Source organism: Micrasema longulum, unplaced genomic scaffold, assembly GCF_059751315.1.
Source record: "Micrasema longulum isolate JH-2025_06_02 unplaced genomic scaffold, ASM5975131v1 h1tg002420l, whole genome shotgun sequence".
Lineage (NCBI taxonomy): Eukaryota > Metazoa > Arthropoda > Insecta > Trichoptera > Brachycentridae > Micrasema > Micrasema longulum.
Genome location: NW_028279567.1, coordinates 63,520 through 91,455, shown reverse-complemented (window position 1 = coordinate 91,455; position 27,936 = coordinate 63,520). Strand labels below are relative to the sequence as shown.

At 33.0% G+C, this 27,936-nt stretch overlaps 2 protein-coding genes across 2 annotated transcripts; both read left to right on the top strand.

Moving 5' to 3' along the window:
* Positions 1–365: 365 nt before the first annotated feature.
* On the top strand, positions 366–6,862 carry LOC148272239 (uncharacterized). The gene is made up of 2 exons (XM_088240313.1): positions 366–400; positions 5,197–6,862. Exons 1-2 carry the CDS (start codon positions 389–391, stop codon positions 5,653–5,655), a joined length of 471 nt encoding a protein of 156 aa, XP_088096439.1. The 5' UTR covers positions 366–388; the 3' UTR covers positions 5,656–6,862.
* Positions 6,863–23,364: 16,502 nt separating this feature from the next.
* On the top strand, positions 23,365–26,825 carry LOC148272238 (uncharacterized). The gene is made up of 2 exons (XM_088240302.1): positions 23,365–23,440; positions 25,658–26,825. The coding sequence occupies exons 1-2, from the start codon at positions 23,429–23,431 to the stop codon at positions 26,540–26,542; spliced, it is 897 nt and encodes a 298-aa protein (XP_088096428.1). The 5' UTR covers positions 23,365–23,428; the 3' UTR covers positions 26,543–26,825.
* The last annotated feature ends 1,111 nt before the right edge of the window (positions 26,826–27,936 follow it).

The window sequence follows — 27,936 nt, the reverse complement described above, 5'->3', positions numbered from 1 at the left end:
ACTGTTTTTCTCTCTGCCGCAATAAATCAATCCTAATAACTCCTTTGGGAGTGAAATCCAGTTATTTTCTCAAACATTTGGACATACACAAATTATTATTGGTAATAAAATATTCATTGAATACTTGACTCTTAAGATCTATAAATATAAGAAGTTTTATGCTTGTGCACACTTTATCTGCAATTGAAAAAAAATGCATATCACGATTAAAGTTTCAAGTACATCTAGATTTAATATAAAATTAATACTAAAAGTGATATCGAGTTTTTTCAGACTTCTCCCACTTGCCAGTGACAATAACGCTTTCGGGCAGTATAAAACTTCCATTTTGTTTCCTACCTAATCATTAGCAGTTTTCAATTCAGAAAAGGCTCACAACAAAATCATCATGAACGCCCTGGTAAGTGCAAAAGTATTTTTAAAATTTTAATTTGTTGCAACAGAGAGGGAAAACATTTTCAAGAAAGGAATATGGGAGTCTGAGCATTTACACACCTTATAACCTGTCATTGGCTGGTTTAAGTGGCCACTTTACACACTGTGTAACATTCATCATTCTGCCTATGAGTGAACATCCACATTTTCTCAACTCTTTCATCTATTGACTTTTATGAAGCAAAAGAGCTAAAACCTTAATCATGTGGGTGAGATTCATTCGGCTGAACTAATTCATCTACTAGACAACGCCTGATAACCACTTTACAATTTTTTATACTTATTCTTTTACCAGGTAGTTAATTCTTAGTTGAAGGTAAAAGAAGAAGTATAAAAAAATGGAAAATTGTTTTCAATGTTGCAAATTATTGTCAATGGCAGTTTCTAAGTCCTGTATGCGTCGACTTCCATATTCCGTTCTCAAAAATGTTTTCCCTCTCTGTTGCAACAAATTTAAATATGAACAACTCCCTAGGGAGAAAATCCAGCCAGTCTGCAAGCATTTGAACATACTCAAAACATTGTTGTATTTTTCCATGTTATTTTAAGGTATTTCAACCAAAATCCAAACACATGTATTTATTTATTTTTTAAACGGCCTAAGCCAATTACATTAAGAAACAAAACGAGAATGAAAATGCTGGGTATTTTATTAAGAGACAAAAGATCTAGCACTTGGATAAAAGCAAGACCCACTGGTATTGATGTGGTCCACAGGGTTGCCAACCCGAAATGAAGCTAGGCCGGTCATACAGTCAGAACAACAGACTCTTGATAGATTAAAAAAGCCCTGGAATGGCAAACCAGAACAAGCAGAAGAAGTGCCGCCAGAGCTCAGGCAAGTTGGTTTGATGACATAAGACAGGTTGCAGAAAGTGGTTGGGTGCGGTTCACTCTGGATAGGGAGATGTGAAGATCTAACGGGAAAGTCTGTGTTCACCATTGGACACAAGATGGCTAATGATCTGACTATGAAATGGTTTAGAGAGAAAACACCCATCAACTAAATATTTTACAATGGTCTTGCCGGGAATTCACCCTTCGAACCTTAAAATGTTGATCGGACAAAATTTATTACACAGTTCTTAATTTATTTGATTTGATGTAATGATAAAATAATCGGGTTAAATCATCATTTTTTATCAACATCTGACGGTGCATAGGATACTTGTATACATCATTTACACGCGGGAAAGAATAAAAAGCCCTAGACACTAGACTAGACTATAACGCGGGCAAAAGTTTTTTTTTTGTAAAAATGAAGTACTTGCGTTCTTATTGAAAAACTCAACATTAGAAAATGGAAACCCTCGGACCTCTGATGCGTAAGTCCGCGACGCATGAAACCACAACCCAGTAGCACATTCAATTGAATATATTAACATTGTGTTTGTTTTTTTTTTCTTATTAAGAATCCTTGAGTTATTTCTTACACTTCCGCGTTTCTATTCTGTAAAAAAAACAGTCTGTTGATACGGAAAAAGGAGGCGCAATTCTTTTCAATACCCACGAATTATTCCATTGTTTATTTAAATATGCAAATAATTTAATCATACGTACACAGTACATAGCTTTATATCAACATTCAGCACGTGTGTTTCTGTTATTTTCATTGTTTTAAATCTCTTATTTTGTTTAACTTTCTGACTATTAAAAAATAATGATTCAATAGTTAGAACTAAGTAATGGGAAATTTTTGTGTCTTTTTTATATTTTTTTTATTTGTTCATAGAATATCAAGTTTTTAAAAAAAAAATATTTCGCATTAACAGCGCTTAGATTTTTTAAAGTTTCGCATTTCTAAAATAACTCCGTGTGTGACGTCAGGGGTTGTTTTTTGACTATTCTTCCGATTGGTTCGTTTACGGTGACCAAACCGGATATCTTTCAATGCTCTAATATCATTGGATGGTTCATATGAAGCAGTGACGTCATTCAAAGTAGTGCGTTTTCATTAAAATATTTATTTTAATTTTTTTCGTTAACTTTTAAATAATTTCACAGTACAATTTAATGCTATAATTTTTACCACGCACAAGAAAACATTTTTTGTATCCAATTTCCCGTAGGATTGAAGTTCCTCATTGGAAAAAATCACATACTAGAATACCAATTATAATATATGAAATTGATTTAGAATAATTAATTGTATTTTCAAAATCAATGTGGATATTAAGGAAAAATGTTAAATACATAAATGAAATTCAATAAAAATACGTTGCCAGAAAAACGCGATGTGTTTAATGGCCAGGAACAAATAAATATGAAGCGTGACGTATTAGGGGCGTGGCCGATAGAATGACCATTTTTGCGGGAACTCAAGATTACAAATTTAAAAATATTTTTTTGCTACTAATAATTATTTTGTCAGCCTCGTGGTGCTATGGTCAGCGCATTTGCCTACCATGCGAGAGGTCTCGGGTTCGGTTCCCGACATGGTTAATATGAAATATTTATTTGAAAGGGTGTTTTCACACCAGAATATTTTATAGTCCCTGGACTGGTACCTGTTGCGTAAGACTGATCATCTTGCCATCGTGTAACAAAAAATGATCTATATACGCTGCCATTGGTGTACCAATGCATTGCCCTATGCACCATTAGGTGTAGAAAGGGAATGATGATGAATAATTAGAACACTTTTTTTTTTTACTGGACAGTATTTCATTGACTTTTATTACTAAAAACCTGATATTTATCTTTTGTGTCAACCAAGGCGAAACCATGGATATTATTTATATCCAAAGACTAATTAAAGGAAAACAATATCCTTAAACTGGCCGAAATAATGATATTAAAGATGGGTAATTATCATTATAATCATCATTCCTCTTTTTAACACCCAGTGATGCATAGAGCACTGCATTGGTAAGCTAAAATCAGTGTATTTTAATCACCTCTTACCTAAAGATAAGGTGATCCTACTGACGCTTCCGGCTCCCGTCCAAGAACAATAAAATATTACAGCTCAAACCACTTTTATAATCAACATTTTACGTTGTCTCTACTGGAATCTTATGGCATTGTTGATCAAATGATAGATTTTTGCTTGATTTTATCCCTTGATGGTATTTTTATTTTAAAAAAAACTCAAAAATAAATAATCCGCTAAGCCTCTATAGAGTCTTGTCGCAAGTAGGAATGAAAAGAAAATTTTAAAAATCTTTCTCTTTTTTTTTCGATTTTTTTTCTCGCAACCGATGGAAATCTAACCCGTGACTCCAGTTTCACAATTGGCCTTTGCTTAGTGAATAAAAACAGCAAAACATTATCATTCGAATAAATAAAATATAAACAGCAAAACATTATTGTTCGAAAGCCAATTTATAGTGCATTCTTTCATAATTTATTTCACTGTTCGATAATGTATAGACGTATGTTCCAGGGGCGAACCATGTATAGAAGCGATTATGCGCACCTTACCATTATATTTGACTAACCATAATAATGTTTTATCATAACTTTATTTACAAAAAAATGAATAAATAATTAACACTTATTTTTAATCATTTCCTTCATTAAATCATCCTACTATAAATATAAATTTTAATAAAGCTCGCCAAGCGCCTGCTGTGAGCCAAGAAACTAGCCGATTATTCCAGCTTATTTTTTCATCAAAATAAGTATACTATATTTTGAATGTATTAAACCCCAGTGCGGGTTTTTCTCCTAAATAAAACATGCAGATTACACAAATTATTTGAAGATTCTTGATTTGGAAAACAGTATTTCAAACATTGTTCCTTAAGGACTATTTTTCTTGGAGATGGTACTTTTGACATATGACCATAATTACTTTCATGCGTCATATTGCAGGACATAAAGCGCTTCACGCGGCCGTTTTTAGCACTATTAATTACTAGAACAATGCGGTCAGATGACATTTCAATTGAATACCTACATAGTGGTATTATTCATTTATTTTTTTAATGAATTATATATTAAAGTAATGGATAATAATATATCACTATAATATAGTATATCACGAAGTTGCATCGTTTGAGTTGATTTCATGGATGAGAGTTGTTGTATCACACAGAACCACAGAAAAATATCAATTTATAGTATATATTACTTACATTATATCTCCTATGTAGGTACAAAAATATATGATATTTTTTTATAGCTTTCCTGTTAATAAAATCACCATTCACCACTGGTATGTTCATTGTTTCAGTCACAACTAACTAGGTTATTCCTGTATTTAATCAGGACTTTTTTGCTACATGCGTTTTGTCAATAAATTTATATTAAAAATAGAAAACTTGTTGTTGGCGGTGTATCAGACTCCCCCTCTCCTTCCTCCTCTCCTTCCGCCACTCTTCGTTTCGTCCCTGCAGAAGTAAGCAACCGTTTGTTTTTTTAAATATATATATATTTTTTAAATATTTGTTCTAAAAACTTATTTTAATCTGCCAATATGTCTTCTTGATCATACTGATCATCGTGGTTTCGGGTGTGACAGGGTCTAAAAAACACTCTGTATTAACAAGAAAATATAACATGACCATAAACAAAGAAAAAACTTAATGTTTGGCTTTAACTTTTACGGCGAAAAAAGCGAGAAACACTTTTCAACAATTAGGAAAAGCATGCGAACATAACTCGTTGAGAAAGCGAAGAATGGCGCGGAGGAGTGACTTCATGTAAAAAAGCAGTACCTCAAATCTTTATCTAAGGAAAAAAATACATTTTCAAAACAAAGTAATCTTTCACTCACGTCATCAACAAACTTTTATATGAAAAAGGTTTTATTTTCAGTTTTTCGTCACTTTCCTCTGCGTTGGAGCCTTGGTGTCCGCCAACTACGGCGCTGAGGAGGACGGCCAATGGAGAGGAGAGGGTCTGGCCGAGAGCCAGGATCATGGACAGTACGACCAGAGCGGTGCTTACGGCGGAGTATCAGGCCACGGAGCTTACGCTCCTGCCCCCCTCGGCCACGACGGAAGAGTGGTAGACACCCCTGAAGTCGCTCAAGCCAAGGCCGCCCATTACGCCGCCGTCGCCGCCTCCAACGGAGACCACGGAGGAATCAACTCTTACGCTGCTTCCGCTGGACAGGCTGGCTATGCCGCCCCCGCTTCCCATGGAGCCTACGCCCACAGACCCGCGCCCCTTGGACACGACGGTCGCGTCGTGGACACCCCTGAAGTTGCCCAGGCTAAAGCTGCCCATTTCGCCGCTTTTAACGGAGTAGGAAACGGTGCTCATCATTACTAAGCTTTACACCCCGTACAAAAAATGACTCGAGGAAGTTTAGTGGTATTTTAGCATAATTTATTTGTTAATAGACTATCAAACTAAATCAAAATATATATTTTTTCGTTTTGTTCGTCGTTTTATCATCGCCATTATTTTTTTATTTTGAAATTACTCCGTCCGCGACGTCACGAGTTGTCGTCGATAAGTTGTGTTGACATTTAAAAGTATAACCTCGTGAAATGAAAATAAATTGAAAAATTGTTTTCAGGCGTTGCCTAGTATGTGAAATAATTCAGTCAGATGAATCTCTTCACAACATTAAAGGTTTAGCTCTTTAACTTCACTAAAATCAACAAATGGAAGAATTGAAGAAATATGGATGATCTAACATAGGCAAAATGGTGAATGTTACACAGTGTGTAAAGTAGCCACTTAAACCAGCCAATGACAGGTCATAAGCCCTGTAAATGCCTAGACTTCCATATTCCCTTATTTAAGGTATTCTCCATCCCTGTTGTAATTTGTTACAAAAAAAAGGATATAATTTATTGGTTTTAGTTCACATGAACCTATGACGTTTCAAAATAATTCGTTTTTATTATTTTTTTCATAAATTTTAGAGAATCTTCGCCGTATAATTAAATCCTCTAATTTTTACCGCGTGTAAGAAAACATTTTAAATTCTATTTTCCCGTAGCACTGAACTTCCTCACATATTATACAACCAATAACTTTACTGAAATGTATAAATTTTACTTATATATTCAATGAATATGACCTCTCAGATTTTAAAAATCCAATATGTACTGCCTATGTATTTAATGATATAATAAACAATATTAAATAATTTAAATCACAACGTTTATTAACATATTACAACAGAGATGAAAAACATTTTAGAGAAGGTAATAAAGAAGTCTAGGCATCTACAGGGCTTATGACCTGTAATTGGCTGGTTTAAGTGGCCACTTTACACTGTGTAACATTCACCATTCTGCCCATATTTGAACATCTATATGCCTTCAATTCTTTCATCTCTTGATGTTTGCGAAGTTAAAGAGCTGAAACTTTTATGTATGTGAGTGAGATTCATCTTATTTTTTTATTTCACCTACAAACTAGGCAACGCCTGAATATTTAATTTTTTTCAATTTCTATACTTCTTCATGGACCAGGTGGATTTATCAACAATATTTTGTAGACAAGTACTGGACTGGACTCCCAGGGGAGCTGTTAATATTAACATATTACAACAGAGATGAAGAACATTTTAGATTAGGTAATATAGAAGTCTAGGCATCTACAGGGCTTATGACCTGTCATTGGCTGGTTTTAGTAGAAAAATTTGGCCAAACTCAAAATAAAGTTCATAACGTTTATTTAAAAACATTGTTTATTTATTTCTAAACGCCCGCAGGGCTTTTATATAGACTGCACGACATGCCCAAATTGTATGAGTAAGTGACACTATCCTCTGGATCATAAAATGATTCTTGGTTTGAATATGACAATCCCATGCATTCTTTGAGTACGAGATTTGCCTTTTATATTTTGGGGTGTTAGTAAAAAAAAATCCTATCAAAAATGGCTTAAGTGTTTTTCGAAATATTCTCCACGATGATTAATACACTTTTGCATCCGTTTAAATCCATTTTCAAAGCATCTTTGCCGCTAAGACTAAGGTACCTCTAAAACATACATTTTGAACGCATCAACTGCTTCTTCAGCCACCAAAAAATTATGACCTCGCAATTTTTTTTTTGTGTTCTTTGTGCCCAGTGAGATGAGATAAGAAAAAAGAAAAGTATTACGTGAAATAAATTAAATTAATGTAACAATATGTGTATTTAATTAGATACAACATAGACAAGCCTTTGTCACATACCTTATGAAATGAATGCATATAAAATGGACAGTGTTCCCAAGGTTGAAATCAAAAAAACTTATTTTAACCTACGTGGTGCGATTTGATTGGTCAGTCTAACGTTATCATATTACCTGTACTTACCTGCCTAATTTGTATGTTTAACTCAATTACATTTAAATACAAAGATTTAAAGATAATTTAACGTAGTTATATAGAAAGCAGACAGTTTAAAGTCTTATAAAAAGTAAGGAAATCGTTCATTCAAGATTCAGACATTTTAAAAACCTTTTTTTTTTAAATCGCACAACTAAAAATTACGTAAACATGCATAAAACAAAACAGTTTATTTTAAGGTATTTCTGTTTAAAATATTGTTAAAAGTTTAGCATAACGAAAATATTATTACTTTTCGACCGGCAGATTACGCCTCTTAAAATTAAGACCAAGTTTTGGTACATCGGTCCTCATATAAAGACACACAAAATTTACTTAATTTAAAATGCTTCTTTTCAAAAGAGAAAAAATAAGATTTTGCTGTCACAGTTTAATTGTTCCATTTATTATATTTAAACCATTGAACCAACTTTACTTTATTTATTTTATTGATTCATATTTTTTCTCTTAAAAATAATGCGAACTTACTGGGGTTACCCGTGCCGAGGACACTTAACAATAAATTTATTTTTAAATATGTTTACATTTGAGAATAAACAAAGAAGACTAACTTAATAAACAGAGATTATTAACAAAATTTTCAGACCGTTTTAAACACTACGTATTTATTATAATTTATTTATTTCGGCGGCTTACGCCTCTGACAAAGTATAAAATAATATTGGAAAATAATTATAATGAAACAAAACACCTGAACACAGTATAAAAAATATAGATACATGATATGAAATCAGCTGTATGTACATCTATATTATTTATTTATCAGAAATATGTACTTCTATATTATTTATATTACAAAACGCACAATGAAAATAACAAAAACCTAACATAAACTATACATTTGTGGAGCAGTTAATTCAATATTGGTTTGGGCGAATGAGACAATCCATTTTACTTCTACCTAGCTCCACTATCCATTTTTTTATAGCCTTTTTGAACATTTTCTCGTTACTAATTGTTTACATAGACAGTGGAAGTAGGTTATTGATTTTAATTTAATACTATTAAAAATTCCTTTGTCTGAAATTGGTATTAGTTTGTAATTGTTTAAGTTGTTTTTGTGTTGAGGATCTAATACTCAGTCTTTATACTTATGAAAATCAATGTACCAAAATTTAGTCCAAATTTTGACAGGCGAACTTCTGCCGGTCAAAAAGTCATAATATTTTAGTTACATAAAACTTTTAAGTATCTTTTTCAACAGAAGTACGTTTAAAAAATATTATTTTTATCTAATGCATTTTAACAAATTACAACAGGGATGGAGAATACCTTAAATAAGGGAATATGGAAGTCTAGGCGTTTACAGGGTCTATGAACTGCCATTGGCTGGTTTAAGTGTAAAGTGGCCACTGAACTTCATTGGTAAGTGAGTGATACCTGGATCTTCTTCCCTACACTCCATACGTCACAACAAGCTTTTCGAGGCTGTCCGGTTCTCTCCTGGCAATGTGTCCAAAATATTGTAGAATTCGCCTGTACCATATGAATGACCCCAATATTCAATTTGGACACATTTGTAAGCCTCCTCGTCGATGAAATCCGGAGCATTCTTCTCCTGCACTGCATTTCGAATGTACAATATTTTTATCTCAGACTCTGTCAATGTCCATGTTTCTACTCCATATGGGAATATGAAGAAAATCAGAGTTTTGACAAGATGAACCTACATCTCAGGTATTATTATGTCTCCGTGAATACATTACGAAATATTTATTTATATCTCAGAATCAATTAAACAATATGCTATAACTTCTTGGGGGTTATCAAGTGAAACTAACATTAAAGAATTGACTCTGCACTATTAAGCCATTTTACTGGAATCATTTTACTATACTGTCCATTATTATTATTGTTATATTGTCGTTTATTCTTCGTATATTGATAGATTGTGAATAGTTATTGTTATATTGTCCTTTAAACTAGGCAGTTGAAAATAGAACGTGCCAAAGGTTTACAATATCTACTAATACTTATCGTGTTTTATCTTTGTCCGTGCTGGTAACGGTGGATGCGATAAAGATAAGAAATACGACCGACGTACGTTATAAAATTTGCGGGGACAATCGAACAAATATTTTTTTTTCTATTTTTCGTGTTCTTTCTCTGATGCTTTGCTCCGAAAATTTTCACAAAAAATATAAAAAGGGGCTAGATTTCTTATTGTACATGCGCTCTGTAGCTGCAAGACGTGCTGTAATCTAGCTCCTGTATATCATAATTGGAGACGAGGAACAAGAATTTCAACCGTCCATGCGCTCTGTAGCTGCAAGACGTGGTGGGATATTTATTTATTGTACAGCGCCCTTGAGGTGATTTTCACAAAAACGGCGCTATAAAAATTATCCATATATATATATAAATATATAGTTAGGGTGAGTATATATATTTAGGGTGTGTGAGGGTGTGTGCATATGGGTATGGGTGTGTGAGTATTTTGTGCATGCGAGAGTGTGTAGTGAATATAAGTGGACTTATTGATCAATGATCATAAAAAAATATCTGTTTTTTTTTTTAAAACCTTGATGAGTAAACGAAGAAAAAAACTTAATTAGAATAAGATATACTCAAACCATTGTTTAATTTTACTGTATTATCAAATAGCTCAGCTATCACTCCAAATATTCACAAAAAACTATTCAGGGAAAAAAAAATTAATTAATTAGTACAATTTTTAAAATTACTTGTTGCTTGTTAGTAGCAAGGTTATTCGGAAATAATTGTCGGAAACAAGTGGTCACACCTTTGCACGGTGGCTCTAAAATCAAGGTATGCTTTCGTTGAATTCCCGCAAATGCATTATTTCAAATAAGCATAACCAATAATTTAATCCTCATCCATACCCGATTGTGCATAGGGCACTGCACTGGTAAAATAAATACAGCGTATCTTGATCATTGGTTACAGAAAGATAAGGTGATCAGTCGTACGCTTCGGGTACCAGTCCAGCTACCGTGACATATTTCAGTGTGATTGATAATGATTTTAAAATACATAATGTCTAATCTTTTACAACTTTGATAAATGAACTTCATTACCTTTTTTTGCGAATAATCTCATTGGAATAAATTAAAATTAACAGTATTCTGTTAGTACACGTGTATAAATTATTTTGTAAAGGATTTATTTTTAAATCCACGTGTTGATTATACCAACCAGACGAGACTTAACATGACTTGACTTTATAATATGTATAATCCCAAAAGACCTATTTTAATATTTTTTTCATTGTTTTATAAGAAATATTTTTGTTCTTATGATTTGCCCAAATATTTTATTGTAAAGGTCATTTTTAACGAGTTGTAAATTAGTTACTATTAGAAAATAGGAATCAAGTAAGGATGGAGTGGGGTTCGAACCGCGGACCTTTGCTCCTTAAGTTCTAGACACTAGCTACAGGAACACACCCCGAAAAAAAAAACAAAGACGTATTAATATATATTTTTATAATATGGAATTAATATGTGGAAAAATTATTTCTATAATTTTAAAATAAGTTTGTCTGTAGCATTGATTTAATTTTTCGAATGAGGAAGTTCAGTGGTACAGAAAATTGGATATAAAAATATTTTTTGCACGTAGTGAAAATTAAAGCATTCAGTTGTACCGCTGAGTTTTTCGAAAATGTATGCACAAATTAAGATAAACGATTTTATTTAAAAAAAAACTACTTAAAACTACGTCTCAATTCTTACTAATCAACCAATGAACTATGGCGTTATACTACAGATTTTCGGTTTCCAAGAAGCCAGCATGCCAGTCAGGACAACACACAGAAGACAAGTAGTGACGTCACGGGCGGGGTAGTTTTAAAATTCCAAAACTTTGAAAAACCATAGCGTTGATAAAATTTTACTTAGTTTAATAGTCTATAACTGCAACTAGATAACTTTTTAAGCAAACTTAGCAATTAAATATAACTAAACTCTTTTAACCAGAATCATTAAAAATTATCCATAAATTAGCCAGTAGACGAAGAACTAAAACTTGTAAAAAATTGTAGTCAACATGGACATAATACGATAATATCAGAAAAATATCATCTACAACTTTCTAAAACAAGACAAGGACAATCGAGACTAATAAACCAGGGACGGAAATTATACAATAAACTACCAGACAAAACTAAACAAAAGACTCAGACAAACTTTTCAAAATATGAAAAAATCTTAGTTTGAACAACAGAGTATGAATGAAAAATGTTTATATTATTTTTGTAAAATAAATGTAATAATCCGTAAGGGGTAATAAATAAATTTGCAAATGAAAAAATAAATAAAATATTGAAAATAAATCACTGAACGAACTCATTGTGACAATAATAAAATAAATACATTCATAAGCTCAGTATACCAAGAAATCGCAGTGCAGAAACACCTTTTTAATATTTATTTCATATTGATCTTCTTAGGAATTAAACCCAAGAACATTAAGCATAGTAAGCGAACGCGTCAATCACTACAGTACGAGGATAAATTATTTCACTCGATTACTTGTTTCAGGATTTTTACCTAAGAGCAGCTTATCTACCAGAAAGCACCCGTCGAGTGTTCTCATTGAAAATCTCCTAATTCTTTACTTGGCCAAACACGGGGAATAAAATATACAAAAACACCTTTATTTTTGTCACACGGTGTAGCTGCAGACAACATTTTTGCAGTACAATATTTAATAGTCATAAATTAAAAGATTTCAACAAGCGTGGTGTTTTAATTAGGCCTGTAAATTTGCATATGGTGGGCTATACGGTCAAGAACTCGACAACTTGGTGATGTCACACATATCCTACGAATACCGATAAAAATATGTGAAATGGATTGGGAATAATAATCGTATTATCAAGATCAATAAAGATATTTAGAGAAATGTTTTCACATATAATTTTTAAAAATGGTTAAAAAATATGTTTACAATAAACGCGACATATTAGGCCTCGATAAATGTGACGCCAAGATTCGTGACGATGTTCTATTTAAATTTGAACGGTCACAAACAAAGTTCAAAATTTAACCGAATCATGACGTATTAGAGGCGTAGCCAGTGAAATGGACCTTGTTGGCAGGAATTCGAATCTATAAATATAAAAGTATTTTTAATGATACTAATAAGTAGGATTACAAATGGTTACGCAAACACTGTTCTAGTCCATAGGTATAATATGCATGTAGCCATAGAGTTAAGAATAGTCCAGAAACCGCATACGCACATCAAACAGAAGGCGAATCAACTACTCATAAATGAATAGGTTTACGTTTTGACCCATTAGTTTCTTTGTAGATGTCGCTCAGTACGCAACTTCTAATTTGAATTCAACTATGCCGTGTTGTGTCCTTTTAAAGTGTAAATATACTGCTAGGATATTAAAGAAACAGGATGCAATCACATTTCATGTGTAATTATCAAATTACATTAATGTGTTTGTCACAAATGCATTACTTAAAAATTGAAACATTTTTCCATCTGTCAGATTGTCGAAGAAACAAAATAGTAATTTCGTTAGTGTTGCCAGGGTAGTAATTTTTTTCACCCTACTTTGCTCATTTAATGAAAGAATTAATGAAAATCGGATCATGGATTAAACAACTCTGTGGTGGACATTTGACTGACATTATCTTCAAAACATAAAATATGATTTAACATGATATAAAAATATCCGTTTTATGTAAAATAAAATTTGTTTTGTATTTAAAGTTTAAAGTTCATTAATTCAATTATTCATATTAAATGACCCATTACTTATCTAGTCTGTTGTGTCAATCAATATTTCCGCGTGCACAATAAAATTTTAGAGAAATCAACAGATTGCTTTTTTTTACCTTATATTTCTGTAATGATTTTTTTTTCACCTCAAGCAACTTTACGCTGCGACCTCACGAATGCGCGCGGCAAAAGTAGATCATAGTGGAGGAATTATTGGACACAGTCCAATGTATTCAAATATGATTCTACGCTCCTCCTGGACTATTCTTAATTCTATGCCTGTAGCATTATCAGTATGAAAAAAAACTTAGTAAACACTTTGTATCCCGGAGCCGTGTAAACACGTGATTATATAACAATGCGTTGTGTACCGGTCCCGTGTTTTCACGGGGTTTACCAGCTGTCTAAAAAAGTGCATTTTATTGACATCTAGTGACTTTTATTAGTACTTTTTCGCTGCTGGAAAACCACGTGAAAACACGGGACTGGGGCACAACGAATGGTTATTATAATCACGTTTTTACACAGCTTCGGGATACAAAGCACAAAAAAAATATATTTAATTTTAATTTTTATTTTTAATTTTTATTTTTTTTTTCTTAATTTTAACTTTTAATTTAAACTTTTAACTTAATTTTAATTTAAACTTTTAATTTTAACTTTTATTTTTAATTTTAATCATTTGATTTCAACTCTTAATTTATACTTACCTACATCTACTACCTGCATCGAATAATTTATTGATAGTTGTGTTTTTTTTTACAATTAAATTGAAATGTTCATGGAAGCAGAGAGAGAGGGAGGAAAGTAGAGTAGCTTTACAATGTCATCTCCTTTTTATGAACTTTTTATGTAATATTTTTATTTTTACTTTTTTAGAATTAAATTATTTTTCCCCTCTTCTCCTGCATTCATTAGTGTGAAATCTATAATTGGTCTTACTTTTTAAAATTGTTATTTTGTACCTTGTTTTATATAAAGACTGTATGATTTCATTAATAAATAAATAAATAAATAAAAAAGGAGTGAGGCCCCGTATATGTGCGATCATTGCAATGCGCAATGTGGCTCTCCAAAAAAGTCGATATTGGCAAACTGTAATACAAAAATGACTTATTAAATTGTTTCAAATAAATATGAGAAGTTTTAATTGATTTAACCCAGTATTTTCATAATTATGACGCTTTAAGAAACCCTTCACAAAGCATGAAATTTCACAATAACGGGCCGGGCACTGGGTAAATTCTATTAATTTATTTTATTCTGATATTTATAACATTACAGAAAAAAGACCCAATGCATTCTAAATAAAATAATAGATCACAAATTACAGTAGATAGTTATGTTATTAAAATAATATAACAAAATGTGTAAAAGAAAAATTAAAAGTTAGAAAGTGCTTTCCTAAGGGAAGGCCCACTGTCGTGAAATATGTCGACATCCGAGGCGATGCGATTAAGTAGCAAGATCGCTCTGCCAACCGGCATAACCATTTGCAGGTTAGTTCTGCATCGCGGTAGGTAAAACAATCGATGCTGTCTTTGTCGAAGATAGTTATCAGGTACGAACAGACCTACATCCATCAGAATTTCTGAGTTATGTATGCGACCAACGATCACCTGGAAAAGGTGAACACCCAAATTAACGTCCCTCCTCCTCCATAACGACTGATAGCCTAACATCCCCAGTAAAAAGTCGGTTGGGAAGAGCCAAGGATAATATCCACACTCTTTTACGTACAGATAGCGCAGAAAATTTTTCTGCACTCTCTTCACCATCACTATCCACCAAGAGTATAGAGCCTCATGTGGCGACCAAATAATGGAACTAAACTCCAAACGACTTCTTACCAAGGAATTATACAATGTCCTCATAATCTGAGTGTTAGAAAAGATCTTGGCATTTCTAAGAACTAAACCAAGCATTTTAAGGGAGTCATTACATAGATTAACCATATCAAGATTAAAAGATAACTGAGCATCATACAACACCCCGAGATCTCTGGACGTTGAAGCCCTTTCAAGCCTTACTCCGTCCATGAGATAACGATAGTATATTGTTTTGGATGCTCTTGTGTATGCCATTACAAAACATGTGGAAACATTGAAGAATAATTTGTTTTGTTTGCTCCATTGAATTATATTTTGAATGTCACACTGAAGTTTAATACAATCTGAAGAAGTCAGTATTTAACAAAAAGTTATGTGTATTCGGCCGGTGCTTAAAGTGTTAAATAAGAAAGAGAAGTTTGTTAATGAAAAGTGAAAGAAGGAAAGCATTCTTAGCAAAGTTTGCCTTGGAAATTCTATCGAAGTATTTGAATATACGCAGCACGCAGTGTACCTTGTCATAAAAATGATAAGTAAAAATAAACATTTCAAATACCAGGTGGTGACTGAAGAAGGACACGAAATGCCGAACACTTTCTTAGCGGAACGGAAGGTCTGTTGATGTCTGAAACGGGTTGTGGCCCCGTCGCTTACGTCACGGATACGCGTATCAAATGTCCAACAGAATAGTAAATTATTTAAAACTAATGGAAAATGATCCCAAAATTGAAATGCTTGGGTTTATCATAAAAACAAAATTTTTTTTTTTACTTTCAAAAAATTGTGGATGATCAGTCCTACGAGTCAGGTGCCAGTCCAGGAAAAATGAAGTATTCTAGTGAAATGAAAATTTGATAAAATATTTTATTTCAATAATTTTATTTATTTATTTATTTAACACTTTATATACATATAAGGGTGGGCATATTGCCTTGAGGCAATTTTTTCCTACCTACCCAAACCGTTCAGTTTGAGAAAATTATAAATACATGGACATATTGAATCAAACAATTTTATACAAAAATTAAAAGCAAAGATTAACAAAATTAAAAATATGTAAAAAAAATAACACAATACTATGAAGAGTGGAGAGGGGGTGGGAAGGAAAGAAGAAGGATAAAGGAACGATTTAAATATTTAGATAGTGACATTTCAATCTTGACTTAAATGTAAATAAAGAAGGGGCGTCTCTAACATCAGTGAAGAGATTATTCCACAATCGAGCGGCTACTACTGTGAAAGAGGAGGCAAGAAAATTAGAGCGATGACAGGGTATTAAAAGGGTTCTTTCGTTTCTAGAACGAAGAGATAGTCCGTGTTGTGAAAGAGGTTGGATGAGCTCTCTCAGATAAACAGGCGAAGTGGGAATCGTGTCGGGAATCGAACCCGAGTCCTTTTGCATGGCAAACAAACAGTCAGAACAGTTGTTCCAATAAATGAAGATGCTAGATATGAGACAACGGTACCTAAAAGAAGCACTTACACATTTCTGGTTGATTAATAAGGAGATATCTTAGCAAAATGTTCGTGCGAGGTTATCCTAGAGCACAAATTATGCCATACCAAAAGCCCGAGCGAATTTTACTCAAAGACATCTCTCCTTTATCGCACCGAGTGTTTAAAAGAAGAAAGACAAACTAATTTCAAGAGAGGAGTTAAGGACTGGATTTTCCTTAGTGGGAGGGATAAGATTGGGAAACTCCTTGATGTTTTTCCAAATGTTTGAGTTTACTGTTAACAATATTGAAATGCCATAAATTGTTTTTTTTACTGTAATTATAATTATTGTTGTGTTTCTGATCATATAAAATATTTGTGATCATATATATGGTAATGAACATTAGAACAGATATCCAGAAGCTAAGATGCAGACACCACGACGTGTACATCGGCTGGATACGGGGACACTGCGGAATCCTTGGCAACGAAAAGGCTGACGAAAAGGCTCGGGAACTACGCTCGAGAAGACAGCCCCCGATTTAACCGATTTCCCGCTCAGCTTTGCCAAAAGGAAAATAAGAAGCAGGACCTTTCAACTCGGAAACGATCGTTATTTGAGTGAACCTACCGGAAGTATTTCTAAAATGTTTTTCCCTACAATTTTTCATGCCTATGATTTCGGGAGAATGCAGGAAACTGGCTACGAGCTCACCCAGATTCTCACGGGTCATGGTGGGTTCATGAGCTACCTGCATCGCTTCAAGCTCTCCGAGTTCGACAGCTGCTTATGCGACCGTGAAACTCCTCGAGATGTCCCTTACCCGTTGATGCATTGCCCCTTTTTCAGCTTTCAAAGACAACAGTTGGAGGCGCGATACAGAAGCCTGGGTGACGATCTTTGCGACATCCCATCGGTGATGGGTAGTAAAGAACTAACACGAGAGGTAGTATCATACATGATCAATATGGTGCAGGCAATTAGTAAAATAAACCAAAGTAGGGAATTATGTAGAGTAATGCCATGGTTGACCAACAGGCCGGCTTCTCCTGAAGAGTTTAATGTGGTTTCCTCTACACATGAGCAAATGCTGAAAAGTACCTGGTTGGCCCACATTAGAATATTATTCCTGATTCCAACAGTTTAGCTAAAATAATGTAATACAATAGCAGAAAAATCCTCATTTTGAAATATAAACCTTTTATATTATAAGCAAGGTAAAAAAAAATGCAACTCTCATATAAAAATTAATAAATTTTTAAATGTGTCTGTGTCAACTAATTGCTCGTCCCAACTCAATGCAGGACTTTTAGTCCCATGGAGTTGGGACTTATGTCTCAAATAATAGGTAATAAACTGTCTTAAAGTAAATAAATAAATACTTAAAAGCATCACTTGAATGTTACTTTTACGTTTTCATACGAGGGTGTTATTTTAAATAATATATATCCTATTTAAATCTGCTCAGTAATTACAATGAAAATAATGGCGTGATTTTTATTTTATGTACTATAAAATAAATAATTTAAATATAAAAACCTTTTTCTTTTTACACAATAACAGTATATATAAACCTTTGTCAAATCACAGTCTTTATGTTGATTTAACCTTTGAAGCAAATTTAATATAAATCACCCAACATTTCTGCTTGACCACCAAATACGCCTTGTTCGTATTTGGCTGCAAGAAAAAAATTAAAACACCTTTAAAAAACAAAATCGTTGAATGAACTAGAAATCGCGACCTTGTCATTATGCCAATTAACAAATATGTTATATCATTCGCAAGAGGAAGAATATGGTAACTTAACTTTTAATACGCATAACTTAATTTAAAATAAAGAAAATATGTCGTTCGTCCCATTCGAGGGCAGATTTAAGCATTATTAATAAAATATTATCCTTTAATGAATGAATATATATGTAAAGTTTATATTTGAAGCATTCACTTTTTTGTTATTCATTTTCATAAAATAAATAAAACAACTTTGTTTTTAACCACGAATTTGCGATTTATAATAAGAAAACAATAATTAAAAACCAAATAAACAATATTTCTTTCAGTCCTCTCCTGTCTAACTTCGAAAATAATGATATCAAATTACCACCCGTTTAAGGGAAAAACGACTTGATTTATTGGGTCCACGTGTAGTATTAGTGAACACGATAAAAATAAAAAAGGAATCAATTCATTAGTTACGTAAACCTTGACGAAGAAGCTTGTTTGCTTTGAAACCGGTCGGTGGAAAATAAAATGTAGTGGATAAAAAGTTGTTTTGTATTTATTTTATTATTTTTAATATATATGTATTTAGAACACAATGTCAAACTTGGTAAAGATAACCAGATAGCGGAATTACCAAGAAGAATAGGGGTAAGTTGGGCTGCTTTCGGCAAACTTAAATATATTCTTGAAAATAAAGAAGTCCCTATATGCTTGAAAAGACAAGTATATGAATCGTGCATATTGCCGGTGACAACATACAGACTAGAAACCATGTCTATAACACAAAAAAGTAGCCAGAAATGAAAATGCTCGCAACAATCCATGGAAAGACAGATGCTCGGTGTATGTCAAAGAGACAGAGTAGGAAATGAAGAAATAAGGCACCAAACCGGAATCATGGATATCATGGATCGTGCAGCAAAATTAAAATGGCAGTGGGCAGGACACTTGGCGAGACAAAATGATGGCAGGTGGACACCCAGAATGATAGAGCGGAGACTATGGGCAAACAAAAGAAGTTTTGGAAGGCCACAGAAAAAATAGGTCGACGACATTGCCTCTGTTGCCGGTAAAACGTGGATGATGAAAGCTTGGTGATAGGGAGGAATGGAAACGTTTGGAAGAGGCCTTTATCCAGCAGTGGAGAGAATAAGGCTGAAGAAGAAGAAGAAAAATATCCTTAAATACAAAATAGAAATAAAACAAACCATCACGTAGTTTCCCCGTAGAGATAGGCAGAGAGGATAGAATGCCACATCACATTGTATTTTCATTCAGACCTCGCTTCCTCTACATTCATACATTTTCTCATGCACGCACGCCGATAATTCCTACTCTTGACATGTCCATCTTCAAGTATTTGATGGACTTGATCGCGCAATGTCTTTCTCGGTCTTCCTCGTTTTCTAAATCCATCAACATTCGCATCGTAGATTATTTTGGCCGTTCTTTCACTGTCCATTCGCTTTACACGTCAAAGCCAACGCAGCACCCCCTTCTTGATTCTGTCAATATTTCATGTCTCGGCCTTACACAGTTCACAGATCTCGACATTTGTGCACCTATCATACATCGTCTTACCACACATTCGCCTGAGGGATCGCATTTTGACAGCACTTAATCTTCTTTCATCATTATTTTTTCAATTACATGCTTTGCTTTAATACATGAGAGTTGGCACTAGAACTCCATTGTGAACCGCTAGTTTTGCCTTCACCAAGATCCAACTCTCTTGTTAGGCTGTTCAAGTGTACAATCATTATCCCCACAGGTATCATCAATAATAAATTTGTCCTGCATTCCGGAAGAACAAATGGTCTGTGTTGCCTAGCTCCAGATGCTAACTCTGAATTGCTTAATAAGTTGAAACGATTGTAGAATGTTTGTATACGTCATATCTTTAATCTTCGCAAATTCGACCACATAACCGAATATCGCACGCAACTACACTGGCTCAGTATCAGGCATAGAAGAAACATTCACATTCTATCACTTCTTCACAATATTTTAAATAATCCCACTTCGCCTGTTTATCTGAGAGAGCTCATCCAACCTATATCACAACATGGACTGTATCTTCGTTCTAGTAACGAGAGACCTCTTTTAATAACCTTTCATCGCTCTAATTTTCTTACCTCCTTTTTCACAGTAGTAGCTGCTCGATTGTGGAATAATTTACCCACTTATGTCAGAGACGCCCCTTTTTATTTACATTTAAGTCAAGAAGATAATTATATAACTACTTCTCTCAATATTTCGATGATTTTTTACCTAAATTTACATACATTGTCATAAAAAATATCAGCCTCGGTAAATCTATTGTTATATTGGTCGCATATTCTAGGTATTGTAGATTGTTTTAAATAGTTTGTTGACGCGTTGTCTGTGTAAAACGGAAGATTTTGTCTTGTTGGTCTACATGGCACACGGAATGGAAGTCTTTCAAGAAGATTAGGGAAATATTTTTATTTTTTTAAAATTAACTGGTCTAACATTATTTTTTGACTTTAAAAGAGTTTATTAAGAATTTGGATCCAAAACTAGTTGTGTAAATTAGTGTTATAAATAAACAGAACAAATACAAAGTGATTTTTATAACTATAAGGTCGGGTTGTGGTCTTGCGGCTAGTGTTGCGGACTCACGGATCAGGGATCCAAGGTTCGAACCCAACTCTACTCCAACGTGGTTTCCATTTTTTAATAGTGGATTATTTACAACCCATTGAAAATGGCCCAAAATCGAAATATTTGTGCAAAAGAATGACTAGACAGGTGCCACCGTTTTGTAGCAACAATTCACGGACAGTTTATACTTGTAATGCCGTATTAAATAGACTTCATGAACTCGGCAATAGTTATTCCCACGTATCTGATATATTAAGTTTAGGGTATTGTTCCTATAAAACAAACCTTTTAAACTTTTTCAAAGATGGTGAATGGTAATTATATTTATTTATTCATGAATTTCATAATGTATATATATATTTATTTATTTTATTAGGTAAACAAAGAGTATGTACACATATATTGCCAATTTCTTTGTTTATTAGTGTAAGAAACTCATGCACACACCAAAAAAAATGCTCACACTTCATACAATAATTTAAATTATGTTCAATATAATAACTGTAAAAGAAACGAAATGAAAAAATATTTATAGAATAATAATGTTAAATGTCTCCTTCTCTCAAAATTTCTTTAATTTTTGACCTAAATTTACATTCATTGTCACAAAAAATTGTCAGTTTTATAACTGTTTATATATATATACATATATATATAAACAGTTTTTTGTTCACTTTGCCTAGCTGTGTGAAACAGTACCTATGATTTTCTTGTTGTTTTACTGTAGAATGTTTTATTATTTAAACTTTCTACTGAATATGTTGTATATTTTTTTAAATATAAATCTTGTTTAATTTTTGGTTTAATTTTTTTTTTTATAAATCTTGGGTACAAGGAAATTCATATTTTAAAAAAAAATATTAAGCCAAATATGTTAATATTAAAAATGTTTGTAAAAAGCAGATTTGCCGTTTATGTTAATAAAATAAATAAAAATAAAATAAATCTAAGGAAGGCTAGTATTTTTTTGTTAAGTGAATGTTCTGAATGATTTTTTATTTAATTCTTAAACCATGTTTCTTCGAAACCGTGTTAAACAAAGTATAAACAAAAGAAACACCTATAAAACAATGCCAAATGCGAAAATTCCTAAACCATATACTTTTAACAATGTAAAATTTTCTAGGGAAATTTCAAATTTGTATTGCAATTTTTGACCTAAATTTACATTCATTGTCACAAAAAATTGTCAGTTTTATAACTGTTTATATATATATACATATATATATAAACAGTTTTTTGTTCACTTTGCCTAGCTGTGTGAAACAGTACCTATGATTTTCTTGTTGTTTTACTGTAGAATGTTTTATTATTTAAACTTTCTACTGAATATGTTGTATATTTTTTTTAATATAAATCTTGTTTAATTTTTGGTTTAATTTTTTTTTTATAAATCTTGGGTACAAGGAAATTCATATTTTAAAAAAAAATATTAAGCCAAATATGTTAATATTAAAAATGTTTGTAAAAAGCAGATTTGCCGTTTATGTCAATGAAATAAATAAAAATAAAATAAATCTTAAGAATGCAAGTATTTTTTTGTTAAGTGAATGTTCTGAATGATTTTTTATTTAATTCTTGAACCATGTTTTTTCGAAACCTTGTAAAACAAAGTATAAACAAAAGAAACACCTATAAAACAACGCCAAACGCGAAAATTCCTAAACCATATACTTTTAACAATGTAAAATTTTCTAGGGAAATTTCAAATTTGTATTGCAATTTGATAAAAATGCTATGAAACTAAAATTATTTATACGCAAGTAAAGTTTCCAATGGCGATTCATTTGGGTTTTAATTAAAATAATGCATGTTTACATTTTTTTTATTTATTTATTTACAATTTTAAAAAACCCGTTAGGGTTACATTAGAAATTTAATATTGTCTAGTCATTTTATGTCTCGTCTAGTCTAGTTAGTTCAGTCATCATGTGCTTTTTCAGATTGATTTTGAATTTGTCTCCATTAAAAGTTTTCAAATAGTAAGGTAGGTCGTTGTAGTGTTTAAGCCCATTATGTAGTATTAGTCACTGCTAGTAAATATTTAGTTTAATTATGTCCCTTTTCTACGGTAGAAGATTTTACTTATCAGGGCGTTCATGATTGAGCCTTTTCTGAAGAGAAAACTGCTTGTGGTCTGATGGAAACTGACCGACGCCTTTATATTTTTCTGTCTCTATGAAGGACATCTATTTTATGTCCTTTTTTTCTAGATTCAAAATTCATAATATTATAATATTAAATTGTCATTTTGGAGTTACTGTCTTTTACCTCCGTGTTTCAGTTAAACAGGTATTTGTTGGTTATTTTTGATGCTACTGAATAATAATTAATATCACCCCTCCATAGAGACAGAAGGATATAAAGGCGTCGGTCAGTTTCCATCAGACCACAAGCAGTTTTCTCTTCAGAAAAGGCTCACTCAAGACAATCATGAACGCCCTGGTGAGTAAAATCATCTACCGTAGAAAAAGGACATAATTAAACTAAATATTTGCTGGCGGTGACTCAAATGTAAACATACATTATTTTAACTAAAACCCTAAAGAATCGCCATCGGAAAAATTGACTTGCGTATGAATAATTTTATTTTCGTCGCATTTATATCGAAATGCTACACAAATTTAAAATTTCACTAGAAAATTTTACATTGTTAAAAGTATATGGTTTAGGAATTGTCGCTTTTGGGGTTGTTTTAGTATGTGTTTTTTGTGTTTTTATTTTTTTGTATAACTTTGTTTTACCCGGTTTTAAAATAACATGGTCCAAAAATAAACTGAAAAATCATTCAGAACAGTCACTTAACAAAAAAATACCGGCTTTCTTGAGATTTGCCCAAATATTTCGATTTTGGGCCATTTTCAACGGGTTGTAAATAACTCATTATTAAAAAATGGAAATTACGTTGGGATAGAATGGGGTTCGAACCTTGGATCCTTGATCCGTGAGTTTGCAACACTAGCCAAGAGACCACAACCCAAATTTATAATTATAAAAATCACTTTGTATTTGTTCTGTTTATTTATAACACTAATTTACACAACTAGTTTTGGATACAGCTCTTAATAAACTCTCTTAAAGTCCAAGAATAATGTTAGACCTGTTATCTTAATACAAATTAATAAATTATAAAATTGATTTCCCCTAATCTTCTTGAAACACTTTTATTCCGTGTGCCATGAGGACCGACAAGACAAAATCTTCCGTTTTACACAGACAACGCGTCAACAAACTATTTGAAACAATCTACAATACCTAGAATATGCGACCAATATAACAATAGATTTACCGAGGCTGATATTTTTTATGACAATGTTTGTAAATTTAGGAAAAAGTCATCGAAATATTGAGAGAAGCAGATATAGAAGCAAACTTTAATTTAACGTTTATATATTTTTCATTTCTTATCTTTTACATTTGTTATATTTAACATTATTTAAATTACTGTTTTAAGTGTACATTTTTTTTATGTGTGCAAAATTGTCCTACAATAATATATTAAATTATCTTAGTTTGATTGGTTTTTAATATATTCATGTATCGTATTAACAGCGCCGTGATTTATCAAAGTTTTTTAATTTTGAAATTACTCCGCAAGTTCTTTTCAGTGAGTTCCGCTAATTGGAGAATTGGCTTCCCATAAATTGGAAATGTTTCACAACACTATCATTGATTGATTCGGAAGAACAAGTGACGTCCTTCAACGTAGTTTGTTGTTATTAAAATCCTTTTTATAATTTTATATTACACATTTTCAAGAAACTTCGTCGTACAATTTGATGCTCTCAGTTTTACCGCACTTTCGAAAAATTCAATTAAAATTTCAAATCCAATTTCGAGTCTTTATCTAAATATACTCCTGTAAGATTTAAATTGTCTTTATTCACCCTCATTTTTTAATTATTATTTTTTCGATAAACTTAGTTTGATGACACTGTGATAACCTCAAAACCGATCGACGCATATCTAAAAATATTAAGTTAGTTTATTCACATTCAATAAATATGTGTTAAATGTCATAGAAAAAACTGAAAAATAATAAAATTACGTTAAAAGACAATAATTATTCAAATACTTTTTTTTTCTTCTTAATTTGTGATTCGTTTCAAATAAAACTGATGGCGTATTAAGTCCAACGATATTACTGTGATTTTTTCACTGTAGCACTAGACTTGATCTAGTCTATAATGCATTGATTGATATTGATTCCATTTTGATATCATTGATCTAAATATTTATAAATAATTATTCTGTGAGTAAGGTCGGAAATATTTCTTAACAATTTCTTATGTAGCCTTGGAATTGATAATGTACGCGTTGAAAACAAACCACATTAACAAGATTGTTTCTGAGTAATGGTTAATTGAATTTATTCGTGTCTACTTTGGGTTCCTATTAAATGCAAATTTAAAGACTGTAAAGATAAAATTATGAATCATAGTTTTATCGGATTCAAATACGATTATTATTAGTTACAATTAATGTTTATTTTATGCTTGCTTATGATTTATATATAAAAAAATATTAGCTTCTAACCTACCTGTTTTTAAATTAAAAGACAAAATTTTTTGAATAAGTGTAAATTTTTCCTAGATAAAAAAAAATAGGGGACCCATATTATTTCCCTGGAGTACACCTTAATAACAGTGCGTTTTATTTCAGTTATTCGCTACCCTTCTGTGCCTGGGAGCCGCGTCCGCTAATTACTATGGACACGATGACGGCCAATACAGGGGCGAGGGTCTGGCTGAAAGCCAAGACATTGGACAATACGACCATGGATACGGCTCTTACGGAGTCCTCCCTTATGCCGCAGTCAGCTATGCTCCAGCTCTGACCTACGCCGTCGCTCCTGCTATCTACTCCGGCCACTATGCTGGAGCTTACGCCCACGGAGCCGCTCCTCTGGGACACGACGGACAGGTGATCGATACCCCCGAGGTCGCCCACGCCAAAGCCGCCCACTTCGCCGCTAAAGCCGCCGCCACCCACGGATCTTACGGCTCTCCCGCTCTGTACTCCGCCCTCGCCGTCCCCTCCGTCTACGGCGCCCACTATGCCGGAGCTTACGCCCATGGTGCCGCTCCTCTGGGACATGACGGACAAGTAATCGACACCCCTGAGGTCGCCCACGCCAAGGCCGCCCACTTCGCCGCCAAGGCCGCTGCCACCCACGGTGCCCATGGAGTGTACGCCCCTCTCGCTTACTCCAGCCCCATATATGGCGCCTACGCCGCTCCCGCTTACTACGGCGCTTACGCTCATGGTGCCGCTCCCTTAGGCCACGATGGACAAGTGATCGATACCCCCGAGGTCGCCCACGCCAAGGCCGCCCACTTTGCCGCTAAAGCCGCCGCTTCCCACGGATCTCACGGAATTTATGGTGCTCTGGCTTATGGAGGATCCTACGGAGCTTACTCCCACGGAGGCGCCCCTATCGGACATGACGGACGCGTGGTAGACACCCCCGAGGTCGCTCACGCCAAGGCTGCCCACTTCGCCGCCAAGGCCGCCGCTTCCCACGGAGAGTACGCCCATTACTATTAAACAACCACTATGTGTTTGGACTCCGTACCTCAGCTTGTGATGACCCCGCAGTTCGTGTTATTGTAGTTGTAATTCCTATGTAAATACTCATATTTTCTTCATTCTATCACCTTGTTTCGCTCTTCTCCTTGTTATTAACATTATTTTCCAACGAAAACTTTTCGACTATGAGAACCTCATCGACCTATCTTGGTGAACAAACACCATAAGTCATTATGCATTTGTTTTATATTATTTTATATTTAACACTTGGCATCTCGAAATAAATCGAAACATAAAAATACTTCTACTGTATTTACTTTTCTTCTTTCAATTATTATGATTGGACGTAGTTATGCAGAAAGCGTCCAACCCTCAAAATGCTAAAAATTATTTTAATGCCGATTTAAAAAAAAAAAAAAAAAACATTTTTACTAAAGAAGGTAAAAACACGAACAGAAAATATAAAAGGAAAAATAATGAAACCCACTAAACCGCGAAACTGGCTTGTCAGCAGGTTTCTTATTTTTATTTATTTAACTGTTTGTACATCATGTTATTTGTACATTGGTGGGCTTATTGCCAAATGGCAATTTCTTCCAATCAACCAATAAAATAAAAGTTTTATTTTTAAAATTCAAGTTACAGAACATATTCAATAGAAAAAAAAGATTAAAAAGCTAAAAGTATATAAAAATAGAAGTAAACGTATTTGTTTATAAATAACCCTAAATCAAAAGTATTACTCAATGGGAAAAAGGAAAAAAGAGGAAAGAGGAAAAAGGAAAGGAGGAGAGATTAAGAAAGAGAAAGGAGATGTTTCTTCAGACGTGATTTAAACAGAGATAATGTAGTAACATCTTTGATGGTGGGTGGGAGATGATTCCACAGTCGAGCCGCATGGACACTATATGAGTTAGAGAAGAAAGAGGATTGTGGATGGGTATTAAGATTATAATATTTTTCCTTTACAAAGAAAAACGTTGAAGAAATTTTATAAATTTAAAAAGTAATACAAACATTATTAAGAACTAAAAGCATACCTAATTTTTACACAAAATTTATTTATAAAAATTAAAATAGATGAAATTAAATGATAATTAATATAAAGCTTTGTTACCCATTAACCGTTTAATTATTTTTTCTAAAAAGCTTTGTCAACATTTTCTTTTAAAAACATCTTAGGAATCTTATTAAAATTGTTTATAATATTATAATGAAGTGTTATTTGGCCATACTTGCTTACAAACCTCGGTACTGACAAGCATTTCAATAGCATAGTATAATATCTTTATGTGCTGAGGACGTCCAAGGTCCAAGTGCTATACTTTTTTGCCAATTAAAGAAATAAAAAAAATTTTAAAAAAAGATCTGCAGAAAACAGTCAAACCACTGGGACGTTTTTAAAGTTAGTA